General features: G+C 44.1%; 1 protein-coding gene across 10 annotated transcripts in view; it reads left to right on the plus strand.

Annotated features, from left to right (window-relative positions):
• The window catches only part of sox6 (SRY-box transcription factor 6), a 642359-nt gene that overhangs the window by 523663 nt on the left and 102527 nt on the right, over positions 1 to 16169 (plus strand). For all 10 annotated transcript variants that reach the window (XM_078414965.1, XM_078414966.1, XM_078414964.1 and 7 more), the window contains one exon: positions 8276 to 8355. In XM_078414965.1, coding sequence (XP_078271091.1) covers positions 8276 to 8355 — 80 coding nt within the window. The remainder of the gene's footprint in view (positions 1 to 8275; positions 8356 to 16169) is intronic.

Genomic DNA, 16169 nt, shown 5'->3' on the forward strand with positions numbered 1-16169 from the left:
TGTACTACCCATGACGTCAATTTAAACAGCACATCATTATTCCTATCATTATTCCTCAGAAGTGTAGATATTCAATATTATCATCCGTGTTTAATCCTGACTATGGGTGCTCTTTGTACGGAGTTTATACGTTCTCTGCGACCGCGTGGGTTTTCTCCAGGTGTTCCAGTTTCCTCCCTTATTCCAAACATGTGCAGGTACATAGGTTAATTGTCTTCTGTGAATTGTCCCTAGTGCGTAGGGTAGAACTAGTGTACGTGGGATTGCTGGGCGACGTAGACTTAGGGGGCTGGAGGGCCTGTTTCCCCACTGTATCTCTGAACTAAACTAGACTAAACTACATGCACTTCCTGATCACATGTTAACGCTGAAGTAATTTGAAAGGCTGATTATATTACTTAAGTTAAATAAAATGTTCAGTAATCTTTGCATATCAATTATTGACATGGTATTTGTGAGAAACATTTTAATAACAGGTTAATTGAATTGGGATCTGAGACTGTGTGGAAATTGAAAATGTATGGTTTCTTCCAGGCAGTCGGCATTGCCTGATCCATTAGAAGCTGATTATAGACAATAGACAATAGACAATAGGTACAGGAGTAGGCCATTCAGCCCTTCAGCCCTTCGAGCCAGCACCGCCATTCACCGTGATCATGGCTGATCATCCACAATCAGTACCCCGTTCCTGCCTTCTCCCCATATCCCTTGACTCCGCTATCTTTAAAAGCTCTAACTAACTCTCTCTTGAAAGCATCCAGAGAATTGGTCTCCACTGCCTTCAGAGGCAGAGAGTTCCACAGATTCACAACTCTCTGAGTGAAAAACTTTTTCCTCATCTCCGTTCTAAATGGCCTACCCCTTATTCTTAAACAGTGGCTCCTGGTTCTGGACACCCCCAACATCAGGAACATGTTTCTTGCCTCTAGTGTCCAATGCCTTAATAATCTTAAATGTTTCAATAAGATCCCCTCTCATCCATCAAAATTCCAGCGTATACAAGCCTAGTCGCTCCAGTCCATGTGTCTTTTAAATACTGTCTAGTACCTACCTCTTCCAACAGCACATTCCATATTCCCATATATTCCATTACTTTGTGTTTTACTTGAGTTGCGTAAAGCCGAAAACTGACTCTACATTGAAATGCATTTTGTTGCTTTGTGTTACAATCATTTACGAATTAATATGAAGTTTTGTTTCCACATCTGATGGCAAGACTCAAATAACTGTTAGCTCTGCTGTTTGCCTTGTTAGTAAATGCACTGTTCATTTGCAACACTGCCTTCCAGGGGCATTGATAAAACGATAGAATGGATAGAACTGGATAGCATTGATTGTGAGGAAGTGGGAGATAGTACACATTGTTCATCTGAAAAATCAAAAGTAGTACCAGTGCTATGAATGGGACGATGTGGATGGGCATACAGACTTGGAGCTTTAGATTCATAAGGTGTAAAAAGCAGTATCTTAAGTGCATAAGGTAAAAAAAAGCTAATGGAAATGCTGGAGTCATTGAAAAACGACACAGAAGATAAAGGCTAAGATTTGGTGATGCATTAATACCATCTCATTGTGTAATAGTTTTGAACACAACTCCTTAGAAAGGTTGATATACAAAGAGCGAAGAGCTCAGGTACACCAAGGTAAAGAAATAAGGAGTACAAAGAAAGACTTGAAAAGTGAGAACAATTTAATTGGTGCAAAGGTGATTGTAAAATTATTTAATGGATATTTATTAACATTAAAGAGAAATGGGGCAGAGTAGATGGAAATTGCTTATTGCGGTAGGGCAGCACGGTGGCACAGCAGTAGAGCTGCTGCCTTACAGCGCCAGAGACCCGAGTTCGATCCTGGCTACGGTTGATGTCCGTACGGAGTTTGTACATTCCCCCTGTGACCACGAGGATTTTCCCAGGGTGCTCCAGTTTCCTCCCACGCTCTAAAGATGTATAGGTTTGTAGATTAGTAGGTTTTGGTAACATTGTAAATAGTGTCGCGAGTGTGTAGGATAGTGTACGTGGTGATCGCTGGTCGGTGCGGACCCAGTGTTTCCACGCTGTATCTAAAGTCTAAAGTGTAAATTCGGCAATTCAGAGATTTGGAACATAGATAAGATTCAGCAAAGTATTGAACTCTCGTGGAATGTGGTTCCACGGCTAATGATCTAAATAAACAGCGTATATAATGTACTACCCAGCTCAATAGGTTGTCGAAGGGAAGGACAAAAAGGGGGATATGAGAATATGCCTGACCTGTGGCACTGGAGTTAATGTGGTGATAACCATCAATGCAAACAGGATACATGCTGGTTTTCATGTTGTTCTTTAGATTAGGATGATCCAAAATTAAACTCTCACTTTGCCTATCTCTTGTTCCTCTGAATTGAAATTGTCATAGCGGCCATGATGCAGCCCGCCAGGATATTATCCACAGTGCACCTAAACACCAGCCACATTTTACATCCAGCTTAATGACAATAGACAATAGACAATAGGTGCAGGAGGAGGCCATTCGGCCCTTTGAGCCAGCACCACTATTCACCGTGATCATGGCTGGTCATTCACAATCAGTACCCCGTTCCTGCCTCCTCCCCATACCCCCTGACTCCGCTAGGGAGTAATCTCCTGCATCTTTCCAGCATTTTGAACCAAGATGATTTGTTGAGAAGAAACTTTTTCACCCAGAGAGTTGTGACTTTGTGGAATTCTCTGCCACAGAGGGCAGTGGAGGCCAAATCACTGGATGAATTTAAAAGAGAGATAGAGCTCTAGGGGCTAGTGGAATCAAGGGATATGGGGAGAAGGCAGGCACGGGTTACTGATTGTGGATGATCAGCCATGATCACAATGAATGGTGGTGCTGGCTCGAAGGGCCAAATGGCCTCCTCCTGCACCTATTTTCTATGTTTCTATGTTTAGTTAATTAAGTTACAGGAATAGCAGCCCCTTGCCTGTGATATGGGTTTTTATGAACATCTATTCAATCCCAGACACCGATTGAATAACTTTAAAATAGGCAATTCAGCAGGAACAAACGGTAGATTTGTACACAGGCAACACCCTATTGTGTGACTTACAAACGCTAGCAATGCTGTTCTTTGGTGAGGCTGCAAAAGTATGGACTCTTGTTTGAACATGCAACCTGTTCTTCAAACAAATTAAATAAAACTTTTCCTCACGCAAGCATTCTTAATCTGGAGAACAAATTTGCAGAAGATTGCTGCAGCATGTTCATTGACTCTATGCCAAGGAGAGTCAGAGCATAAGGCAATTTAAAAGCAAAAATAAAACAATCTTAAACAATCATTATTATTTTTTTTTCCAATGAATTGTTCCAATGGATTCACTGATCTGTGAAGATCGGCCAGATCCCCAAACTCAGTTGAAGCAGCTGACCCAGAATGAGGTAAAAATGATGGAGCAGGATTATTGGCTCTGATACTCTGCAGTTCAGCACAGTGGCACGGTGGTGCAGCGGGTAGAGCTGCTGCCTCACAGCACCAGAGACCCAGGTTCCATCCTGACTATGGGTGCTGTCTTTATGTTCCTCCTGTGACCGCATGTAAAATATTGCCCCTAGCGTGCAGTGTAGGGGTGCTGGCTGGTTGGCGTACACGCGGGGGGCCAGAGGCATGTTTCCACACTGCATCTCGAAACTAAACCAAACCAAATTAATCTAAACCTTGTGTCTTTTTTATTGTAAAGCAGCAGCTGCAGTTCCTCGTTTCCACAAGGTCATAGTGTGTCTTTGGTCATCATTTAAACTTGGAAAATGAAGATTAAATATTTAGGCAATGGTCCAAACGAAACCCAACATTCTTGGAACCATAGAATGGTTGAGAGAATCTTTGAGAGAAAATGAAAGACACTTCAAGACAATGGAACAAGACTAGTCAGTTCTTCAGAATATAAAAGATGTTGGATTGTCATGACCCAGTATGGCCATGAGGGAAACATTTCACTTTGATATATTGACTAGTTCACAAGACTGTTCCAAATATATTTTTGACTTTAGAGATGCAGCTGCAAACAGGCCCTTCGGCCCACCAAGTACCTGCCGACCAGCGATCACCCCGTACACTGATACTATCCTGCACACCAGAGACAATTTACAATTTTTTTTGTTGCTGAAGCTAATTAACCTAAAGCCTCTTTGTCTTTGGAGTGTGGGAGGAAACTGGAGCACCTGGAGAAAACCCACGTGGTCACGGGGAGAACGTGCAAAAACTGCGTGCAGGCAGCGCCGTAGTCAAGATGGAACCCGGGTCACTGGCGCTGTGAGGCAGCAACTCTACTGATTCACCACTGCTCTGCCCACTTCCTCCTTATTGCGATTAGTTTGTCTGTTCTCGGGTGAAAAAATAACAAGTTGCGACACAAAATCAATTTGACATTAACGAAAGTTTTTGTAAAATTGACCCTGCTCCATGTAATACTCAGCATCAAAAACTACAGCTTAGCAACAGACTTGTCAGCCCCCAATATCTGTGCCTAACATGATGCCAAGATAAACAAACCTTTTCTGCCGGCAAATGATCCATATCTTACGATTGTATCTTCACTTGCAGTTTATTTGACAACCAAAGTTTCCAATGGGAAAGTGTGCGGAGGAGATTTACGAGGATGTTGCCAGGATTTGAGGGCCTGAGCTGTGGGGAGAGCATGAGTAGGCTAGGACTTTATTCCTTGGAGCGCAGGAGGATCTTATTGAGGTGCACAAGAACATGAGAGGAATACATACGGTTGATGCACATACAGTAGTCTCTTACTCAGAGAAGGGGTATTAAGAACCAGAGAGTTGTGAATTTGTGGAATTTTCTGCCACAGAGGGCAGTGGATGCCAAACCAGTGGATGAATTTAAAAGAGAGTTAGATAGAGCTCTAGGGGCTAGCGGAATCAAGGGATACGGGGAGAAGGCAGGCACAGGTTACTGATTGAGAATGATCAGCCATGATCACAATGAATGGCGGTGCTGGCTCGAAGGGCCAAATGGCCTCCTCCTGCACCTATTTTCTATGTTTCCATGTTTCTATAAACGTGCGTGCACTCAGTTTCACAGAATGTCACTGCTGATCTGTCTGGCTGATTTAAAAGAATATTTGTGAGGGGAAAAAAAAGAATTCACACAAGCAATCATTTTACATTGTTGTTTTATCATTTAGATTGCCCTGAGAGGGAAACAAATCTAGTGAAGTAGCAGACCTCAGGAGCCCAGGGTGAGGTGGTATTAGGACATGCAGTGTAGCAGAACTTTAGGAGCAGCCAGAAGAGAGATCTTTATGAAGCATGTATGTTTTCACTGTGGCGCATGGATTGATGAGGTGTGGATTTGTTGGTGTGTGTCTGTTTCAATGGGTCACAGAGACTGAGATCTCAACTGCAAACGTATGTACGAGGAAAACACTCCAACTTGTGCTTCTTTTCTCCCTCGGTCTTGCTCGATAATATTTTTTATATTTTTGCACGTTTGTAATAGGACAGGTTTGGATCGATTAGCTACCTCCAAATCCACTTACCAATGAAAAGCAAAATGTATTAATATCACCATAAATTTATTTGAAGAAGGGTCTCGACCCGAAACGTCACCCGTCCTTTCTCTCCAGAGATGCTGCCTGAACAACTGAGTTACTCCAGCATTTTGTGTCTATCTTCGGTGTAAACCAGCATCTGCAGTTCCTTCCTACACAATTCATCTGAAACATTGAACAAAATTGCTTGTGTTGTTACATTCTTCTCACTGCAACATTTAACAACAAAACATTATTAACAGTTGTTTTAAAAAAAAAATCTGCTTAATTATCGCCACTATTTTGCACCTCGCTTGAGATCTTTTATAGTTCCTTCCTAATATCTACCATGCCCCATTGATTGAAGGGACTTTTCTCAAAGAGAGGATAGATCTCTTCTCAAGTTAAATATTTGACAAAAAATCATGGTCAGAACAAATGCTGCTAATCGATCCTTTGGTACTGAACTGCCAATAAAACGTATTTTCTCATAATGTACTACCATCACTTTCAATTATATATTGTTTGAAGACAATTGCAAACTTGCTGGTTGCTTTTGCGGATTAGTAATTCTCAGCAGCTTTTAATTCCATGTTTTATTGAGTGTGTAGGAAGGAACTGCAGACGCTGGTTTAAACCAAAAATAGACACAAAAAGCTGGAGTAACTCAGCTGGGTTCAGATAACATCTTTGGAGAAAAGGAATAGGTGATGTTTCGGGTCGAGACCCTTCAGACTGAGAGTCAGAGGTGTATTTATTTCATAATGAAAACATTTAAAGGAAAATGCCTGGTAAGGGAAAAGCGATAGAGTGGATGTGGAGAGGATGTTTACACGAGTGGGAGAGTCTAGGACCAGAGGGCACAGCCTCAGAATAAAAGGATGTACCTATAGAAAGATGAGGAGAAATTTATTCCGTCAGAGGGTGGTGAATCTGTGGAATTAATTGCCACAGACTGCTGTGGAGGCCGTCAATGGCTAGTTTTAAGGCAAGATTGACAGATTCATGATTAGTACGGGTATTAGGGGTTATGTGGAGGAGGCAGGAGAATGGGGTTGAGAGGGAAAGATAGATCAGCCAGGGTTGACTGGCAAAGTAGACTCGATGGGTCGAATGGTCTCATTCCACTCCTATGACTGGAGTATGCGCAATAACAGATATGTCTCTGCCCACTCTTCCTACACACATACCCAAGAAATCTTTTGATTGAGCAGAGGAAGGTTTAGTTTATGGGATGTCTCTGTCAGCCAGTGCCAATGTTATTCCTTTGCAGGTACCATGAGATGCATGAGTGAATTAGTCAGCTCTTAATCTATGTTGCCTGTTCAAAACATTCAGCCAGAACTGGCAAGTTCATCTCTCGAATGTGAGTTGAGATTGAGATTTCAAACAGTGCTGAGAATCCTACACTTGACTGCATTATTGACCGAACAATCATGGACCAGGTAGCTGGCGACTTATAGTCCAAATAATCATCAGATATAGATTGTTGGCTTCCAACGCCAGACATTTTCCAATGGGGTATTAAACTATCCAGGGACTCTGGTGCTACTTTCTTGCAATAAGCTTAATATCTACTCTTTTATCATCAGCTTTTCTCCTTTGTAACTTTTCATCTCAATGTACGATATGTTTACCTGTGGACAATTTGCTCGATATTGATTCGTTAGACCAGTCTTTCCATTGCTGTTTCTTATCATTGTCGACTGTCAACGGTATTAGGACTTATAAATGTTTCTGATGCTTAAAATCCATTCAAAAGTGAAATTAAAGAAATGGAATGTTAAAAAAACTTATTATTTTTAAAAAGGTATTGAACAAAGCGATTGCAACTAAATAGAAATATTAAACAAATTAAACATAATTAAAAAAGAGGAACTTCTCCACTTGTCTTCCCCATTGATTTGCTGAACCAGCCTTTCAGCAGGCATTAGTGTGCCACAGTGGTGCAGTGGGTGGAGCAGCTACCTCACAGTGCCAGAGACCCCAGTTCAATCCTGACCTCGGGTGCTGACTGTGGAGTTTGCACGTTCTCCCTGTGACCATGTGGGTTTCCTCCGGGGGCTCTGGTTTCCCCCCACATCCCAAAGACGTGTGGGTTTGTGGGTCAATTGGCCCTCTGCAAGTTGCCGCTGGTGGGGTGAAAGCTGACGGAGAGAGGTGGGTGTGGGTCACAGCCTGGCAAGGGGTAGGTGGATACAGGTGAGCAGGGGTTTGATGGATACACAACGCTGCTTCAGAATCAGTCTGAAGACGGGCCACAACCCCAAACATCACCTATCCAGTCCCTCCATAGACGCTGCCTGACCAGCCGAGTTCCTCCGGCATTTGGTGTTTCACTTCATTCGAAAATGTATCCTAGGCAGCTAACATACTGGCCATGGTCCCATGGGTGGGTAAACCTTCACATCGAACCTGGTCAACAAAGAGACTCCTTTCAGTGATAGACCTGGTATTAATTAGCACACATTGATGAGAGGCTTTTTATATTGGTAGTTGTTTCATGATTTGAATAGCTGATTACACCCAGAAATATAAAAAGAACAGATCTTGCCCCCTGCTCAAAGGTTTGCCTTCGCGCCATCTGTGCACTAAGGTTCTGAGTGTGCATTGCGATTTTGCCGTCCAGCTGAGGCTTGTGTCTGGTGTGGTGTTTGGGCTGTACGCGGGCCGCTGTGCAGTAGCAGGGGCACAGGCGTTGTTGCCACATGTTGGCCGTGGTTCCCAGCTCATTGTCTGAACCTGTGTGCATTGTTCTTCGTCGACAGGTGATAGCTACCCCGTGCAGTTCATTCCGTCGACAATGGCAGCTGCTGCCGCATCTGGCCTCAGCCCACTGCAGCTCCAGGTATGTACAACAACAGCAAACTCCGGGACACCAGCCAAGGCGTAGCGCACAATGCCAGCAAGAATACTTGAGAGATTTCTGCTCTTTTCACTGTCAAGCAAAATTAACACTTGAAGTCCTCACTGAATAGCAGCAGGGAAAGTTGGCTCTCTGGAAAAAAACATTGCAGTGCGGAACATGGTAACATGGTTTAAAAGCAGCCATATGGTCAGGTTTTGCAGTGTAACTCAATGGAGTCCATCTTCTGGCTGGTTTCCTGAAGGGTTTAGAGAGGAAATCTGCTGCAAGTCTCTGTCTGGCAGGTTGGTACAATTCACAGCACTCCGTGCTGGCGAAACTCAGCAGGTCAGGCAGCATCTGTGGAGGACATGGGGAGGTGACGTTTGGGGTCGGGACCCTTCTTCAGAGCAAATCTTGTGGCCAGTTTACACTCTGGAACATCTTGATCTGTATGAAACTGTGACAGTACAAGATGTTTAATTTGGTTTGGAGATTCAGCATGGAAGCATGCCCTTCGACCCATTGATTTTACACTGACCACCAATCACACATTCACACTGCTTCTATGTTCTGTGTAGAAACATGGAACTGCCGATGCTAGTTTACAAAAACGGACACAGAGTGCTGGAGTAACTCAGCGGGTCAGGCAGCATCTGTGTAGAATATGGTTAGGTGATGTTTCACAGAGTGCTGGAGTAACTCAGCAGGTCAGGCAGCATCTCTGGAGAACATGGATATGTGACGCTAGGGACAATGTACAATTTACAAGAAGCCAATTAACCTACAACCTGCACGTCTCTGGAGTGTGGGAGGAAACCGGAGCACCCGGAGAAAATGCGGTCAGGGGGAGAATGTACAAATACAGAGAGCAGCCGTAGTCAGGATCGAATCCGGGACTCTGGCGCTGCGAGGCAGCAATGCTACTGCTGTGCCACTGTGCTGCCCTAATTGTAGGTGCAACATTACAATGTTGTAATATTGTAGCTCGGCACAATATCGTAGGTAGCAAATGTTTGCCATTACAGGCGGCATTGAGGGAGTGGAGTTCCACAAAGATGAGATTACAAAGGCTTCACTTTGATCTTATAGTAACAATCCAGACACACAGTTGTGACCATACTTGATAGGAGCATCATCAGGAATGTGTTGAATGTCCAGTGTGTGAGGACTGAGTGGACATGAAAGCACTTTGTGCTTCCTCACAGCCTCACTGTGAGTAAAGATGCAAGTAACTGGAATTGCTTTGTCACCAGTGTGGTTGTGTAAATGTATTCCTGGGGTGGTGTTCCCAGCTGCTATCAGGCAACTGAACCATTCCTACCACAGCTAGTGCGGCACGGTGACGCAGCGGTAGAGTTGCTGCCTTACAGCGAATGCAGCGCCGGAGACCCGGGTTCCATCCCGACTATGGGTGCTGTCTGTACGGAGTTTGTACGTTCTCACCGTGACCTGCCTGGGTTTTCTCAGAGATCTTCGGTTTCCTCCCGCACGGTTTCTCTCTTGCCCATAACATGGCTCTACCCTCTCCCTCCCTCCCCTCTCCCTCCCTCCCCCCCCCCCTCCCCCCCACTTCCCCAAATCCCCCTTCCCCCATCCAGTAGCATGATGATTATGCTGGGCTACATTCAGTGGCACAGCCACCCCTAACTCAAAGGGCGATACTGGCAGTGAATATTGGTCGAAAGTTGAGTTTGGGGGATAGTGCAGCTGAGCTTAGATATTTGTCGGGATTTGTTATTGGAATGTACCGGGATACAGTGAAAAGCCTTTGTTTGCTTGCTATCCAGTCAAACCTCAACATACTATACAAGAGTGGAATCAAACCATATATAAGAACAACATTGAATGCAAAGAGAAATATACCAGAGTGCCACATATAGTTATCGAGTCACAGAGTGATACAGTGTGGAAACAGGCCCTTCGGCCCAACTCGCCCACACCGACCAACAATGTCCCAGCTACACTATTCTACTTACCTGCACTTGGACCATAACCCTCCAAACCTGTCCTATCCATGTACCTGTCCAACTGTTTCTTAAAGGATGGGATAGTCCCAGCCTCAACCACCTCCTCTAGCAGCTTGTTCCATACACCCACCACACTCTGTGTGAAAAAGTTACCTCTCGGATTTCTATTAAATCTTTTCCCCTTCACCTTGAACCCATGTATCTGATCCTCAATTCCCCTACTCTGGGTAAGAGACTCTGTGAATCTACCCGATCTATTCCTCTCATGATTTTGTACACCTCTATAAGATCTCCCCTCATCCTCCTACGCTCCATGGAATAGAGACCCAGCCTACTCAACCTCTCCCTGTAGCTCACACCCTCTAGTCCTGGCAATATCCTCATAAATCTTTTCTGAACCCTTTCAAGCTTGACAATATAGTGTTACAGCAATGTGACATTACTGTTCTGGAGAAAAAGTTCAATGTCTGCAATGAGGTAGGTTGGAAGATCAGGACAGTACCCTAGCTTATGAACCGATGAGGAGCCTGATATTAATGGGGAAGAAGCTGTTCCTGAGTCTGGTGGTGCGCACTTTCAGGATCCTGTATCTTCTGTCAGACACGAGCAGGGACAAGGAAGAATGACCAGGGTGGGACAAGTCTTTGATTATGTCTGCTGCTTTTGCGAGGCAGCGTGAGGTACAAATGGGATCGATGGTGGAGTGGCTGGTCTGTGTGATGGACTGGGCTACACAACTCTCACTTGTTGCTGCTTGCTGCAGTGACTCGTTTGGGATAAGGATGTACTGCCTACCGTGACTCAACACCACTACATACAACGTCATTGGGAATATCAGGCTACCATGCATTCATTCATTCTAGTCCTGAAGCCATGGCTGTTTATATGTTGGACGCATGTGTAGGAAAGAACTGCAGATGCTGGTTTAAATCGAAGGTAGACACAAGATGCTGGAGTAACTCAGCGGGACAGGCAGCATCTCTGGAGAGAAGGAATAGATGACGTTTCGGGTCGAGACCCTTCTTCAGACTGATGTCAGGGGAAGGGGCGGGGCGTCCCACACCCTCCCCTGACATCAGTCTGAAGGGTCTCAACCCAAAACGTCATCCATTCCTTCTCTCCAGAGATGCTGCCTGTCCCGCTCCAGCATCTTGTGTCTATCTACAGAGTACTGCATATAGTTCTCAACATTGTAGCACATCAGTTCCAGAGACAAAGTCCAATGTCCACTATGGGGTAGAGGTGAATCGGACAGTACCCTAGCTTATGGAAGGACCGTTCAGAAGCCTGATAACAGAGGGGAAGAAGCTGTTCCTGAGTCTGGTGGTGCGCGCTTTCAAGCTCCTGTACATTCTGCCTGATGGGAGCGGGGAGAAGGAGGAATGACTGGGGTGAGACAAGTCTTTGATATTAAGATTTTAATCAGGATTTTGAGAGGAGCACGTGAAGCCTGTTGTAAAGGGTGGCATGGTGGCACAGTGGTAGAGTTGCCGCCTCACAGTGCCAGAGACCCGGGTTCGATCCTGACTACAGGTCTTGGCTGTATGGAGTTTGTACGTTTTCCCTGTAACCTGTGTGGGTTTTCTCCGGGTGCTCCGGGTTCCTCCCACACTCCAAAGATGCACAGGTTTGTAGGTTAATTAGCTTTGGATAGTTCTTGTGTATGGGTGATCGCTGGTCAGTGCAGATTGGTCTCTAAACCTATGTTGCAGTGCTGGGCTCTGATGCCAGTGTAAAGCTCGGTCAAGGGGAAGTGCCCCAGATGTGGACAATGGCGACCAGCATCCAGATGCTAGTCTACTGGATTCCAATCTATAAATGGTCTCAAGCTAACAGCAGCTTTTGTTTGAGTCACTGTATTCCTAAGAGAGAGAGTGTTTCATATCAGGCACTCCTGATAAGCAGTAAAGGGTTCACATGGCCCATTGTGGTGCTTGTGTAATGAGATTACACTCTGATTTTCCCCTCAATATTACAAAGAGAGAAAATGAGGGCATTCATTAGCTGTCTTGCGTATTATTGTTAATTAAAACCATTCACCTCACAGTTAACCCCCTGCATCGAGAATTGTTAATGCAAGAATAATAATAATGACAAAACACAGCCGATAATGGCAGATAGCGTTTAAACATTAAAACTTTAAATCGCCAGGATTGTTACCAAACAAAGTCAACACTTTGTGAAAAATGTGACATGCAACTATTCTTGTAGATACAGTAGTGTAATTTGTCCTTCACTGCTTATCTCTGCGAGCTTTAATGAGGCTTGGCAAGTCCTAACAATGCATGCAGCTGCAGAACAAGTACTAACAGTTTCACCAGTCGATTGGAATTCGCATACAGTATTTGTATGTTGAGAGCAACAAACAGAGTGGTGGGAGTGGGGGTGGGAGCAGTGGGACAGAGAATGAGAGAGGAATGCACAGATGCCGGTTAAAGAGTCCTCTTCCTAACTGTAAACAAAGTATACTTTGGATAATGGCCTTTTGTGGTTATGCTGGGTGCTGGTCAGAGCATTTCTCAACACGCCCCAGGGGCAGAATAATGGGCAGAGCCAAGGCCAAATCATTCTATTTTTAGTGGAACAGCGCAGCAGATGGAGTCATGAATAGTCATATATCTTAAGGAAGGCCGAGAGGCTTTAAACATTCATTTGGATAATATATTTGTTTAACCCTGGGAACAACTGTAACTCTTAGGGCACCGTGTGGATCTGACCTTCTCGTTGAATGGCGGGGACATCTCAGTAGAAGGTTGAAGCAGTGTTCCTGGAGCAGACTTTCCTTACGCAAATTTTCAGAGGAGTGCAAATTTGAATGTTTTTTCAGGATCATTTTCTCCCACTTCCTCATCCACCAACAGCCGTGGAACAGTTAGTGGTGTCATTCCAGTAGGGAACCTTTTGCCTTTTGCATTAGTTTAACTCAGGAAGCAGCAGCTTAGGGCAGCAGAGGCCAGTGTCAACCCTAATTGGAGGCTTGAACATCAGATAAAAATAAACTTTGGCCGATTTGCCAGTTCAAGATCAAATGTGCAGACACTGTTGTTCGAATAGGAAAGAAAAACAGCAGAGCTGAAGGTAAAAGTACTGATTTTAAATCCTGAAATCTTGAGGGTTATTTTATTATAAGAGTCTGAAAAGCAACTAATCACTTCCAGGACATTTAGTTTTAATGACTTGACACTGCAAAATAAAATGATATAAGGTGCTTATAAAATTATATTACTTTCTCCTTGCCTAAAACATCGTTCAACAAACCGTGGCTTGTAATATGGCTCTAATTTTATCTTTCGCAAAGAATATGCTTTTATAATATGCTTATCATGAAATTTTTGAAAAAGGTTTTCAGAGTGACAGTGTGTATATTAATTTCAAATCTGATAAGACCAGTGGCTGATGGTACAAATTATTTTATAATGCAGAATTAAATTGGGAGTTTTTTTTGTCGAAAACATGTTTGGGCCAACATTTTTTGATGTAACTTCAACGTAATTGATGTACATTTTCACCAAACATTTTGTGTCATGTCATTGCCTTTCCGAAGGGCCAAATGGCCTCCTCCTGCACCTATTTTCTATGTTTCTATGTTTCCCATGTCATATAAAAACACAGGAAAACCCCAGTATGTCTCCTTGATTTTCCAGCAAGATTTCCCAGAAAAAAATTGACAAAGTCAGTCCCCTTTTTTAAAGTGCATTTTATCTCTATTTGTGGGAATCAAGATCAATTCTGTTTAGTTTCTGCTTCCCATTGTGCCTTGGTGATCCGCAATTCATTAAACTCTCCCATTGCAGTTTTACCCAAACAAGAACCAGGGTAATGAGACGAATGAGTGAGTGTTCCATGCTTTTGAGATCTGACCTTGGCCTGACCGAACCTCAGCTTACAATTTAACTACTTCCTGCAGATAGAAATTATGGAACCAAAAAAAAAATTGGTGGTTATTGAGGTCTCATTAACTCCATGACATAGCATTGGTATCTTTAGATTGCCTTCCTGATAATTTCTCTAAACGTCTCAGACTATTAGCATGGAATCCAGCCTCCCATTGGGTTTTATCATGTCCTTGTGCCCGGATGGGAAGCCGGTGACAGTATTCTCTGTATTTATTTTAATAAGTGGGAAACGCCACTTTTCAAATGAATCGACGTAGATTATTTAGTTTAGTTTAGAGATACAGCGCGGAAGCAGGCCCTTCGGCCCACTGAGTCCGCACCGACCAGCGATCCCCACAAATTAACACGACCCTGCACACACTAGGGACAACTTTACATTTATGCCAAGCCAATTAACCAACAATCCTGTTCGTCTTTGGAGAGAGGGAGGAAACCAGAGATCCCGGAGAAAACCCACGCAGGTCACGGGGAGAACTCCATGCAGGCCGCACGCATAGTCAGGATCGAACACAGATCTCTGGCACTATAAGACAGCACTCTACCACTGAGCCATCTTGCCACCAAATATTTAGTTATTCTTCAGTCAAATACAGATTTATTTCAGATGTATACCTGTTTTTAAAACATATAACGTTATACAATTGGTTATGTCTCAAGCACTCCAATACTTGCACTAACACTAAATCAATATCACTAATAATAAATCAACATCACTAATATTTCATCACAACTATTTTTTTTCATGAAATGTTTGAGAGGCTGCACTTCACACTTCCTCAGGAAAGCAGCCAACATAATCAAGGACATTTCATCCCGATCATTCCCTCTTCCCCTTCTCCTGTCGGGCAGAAGATACAAAAGCTTGAAGGCACGTACCACCAGATTCAGGAACAGCTTCTTCCCCGCTGTTATCAGTCTACTGAATGGTCATCCCATAAGCTAGGGTGTAATCCCATCTACCTGTAACATTCAGCTTTGTGACTATAACGTTATAATGCTGCAACACTAAATTTTGCGCTCTAGTATTTTTCTCTTTGCACTAAGGCGGCACGGTGGCGCAGCGGTAGAGTTGCTGCCTTACAGCGCTTGCAGCGCCAGAGATTCGGGTTCAATCCCGACTACGGGCGCTGTCTGTACGGAGTTTGTACGTTCTCCCCGTGACCTGCGTGGGTTTTCTCCGAGATCTTCGGTTTCCTCCCACACTCCAAAGACATGCAGGTTTGTAGGTTAATTGGCTTGGGATAAGTGTAAATTGTCCCGAGTGTGTGACGTATAGGATAGTGTTAGCGTGCGGGGATCACTGGTCGGTGCAGACTCGGTGGGCCGAAGGGCCTGTTTCCGCGCTGTATCTCTAAACTAAACTAAACTAAAATGAACAAAAACCACCTGCTCTGTTGTATTCATAGAAACATAGAAACATAGAAAAAAGGTGTAGGAGGAGGCCATTCGGCCATTCGAGCCAGCACCGCCATTCATTGTGATCATGGCTGATCATCTACAATCAGTAACCTGTGCCTGCCTTCTCCCCGTCTTCCTCTCGTGAATGTGTACGCCTTGCGCTCCACGGAATAAAGTCCTAGCCTGCCCATCCTCTCCCCATGGCTCAGGCCCTCGAGTCCTGGTGACATTTGTCTCGGGAACTGTCTCGTTTGATAGAGAGGATAAACAGACAAATCTTATTAGGGAATTCTTATTTAAGAAATTAATTTCTGGGGCAGGATTTAAGTAATTTGTGCGTTCAGGCGAGGAGTAGCTGACGAGCCTGCCAGTTGAGTTGGCAGAGTGATGCAATGTGATGGTACCTGTCACAATGTGCAGGCAGGCAGGCAGGGCATCATGCTTTACTGTGTGTAAGGCTGCATTTGAGCAAAGTGACGAAGGAGGCTGTGGACGGTGAGGATCAAGGAAAATGCTTTGCATTTCTGATGCGGTCGGCTGCCTGTCTCTGTCA

This window comes from Rhinoraja longicauda, chromosome 18 (assembly GCF_053455715.1).
Source record: "Rhinoraja longicauda isolate Sanriku21f chromosome 18, sRhiLon1.1, whole genome shotgun sequence".
In the NCBI taxonomy this organism is placed as follows: domain Eukaryota; kingdom Metazoa; phylum Chordata; class Chondrichthyes; order Rajiformes; family Arhynchobatidae; genus Rhinoraja; species Rhinoraja longicauda.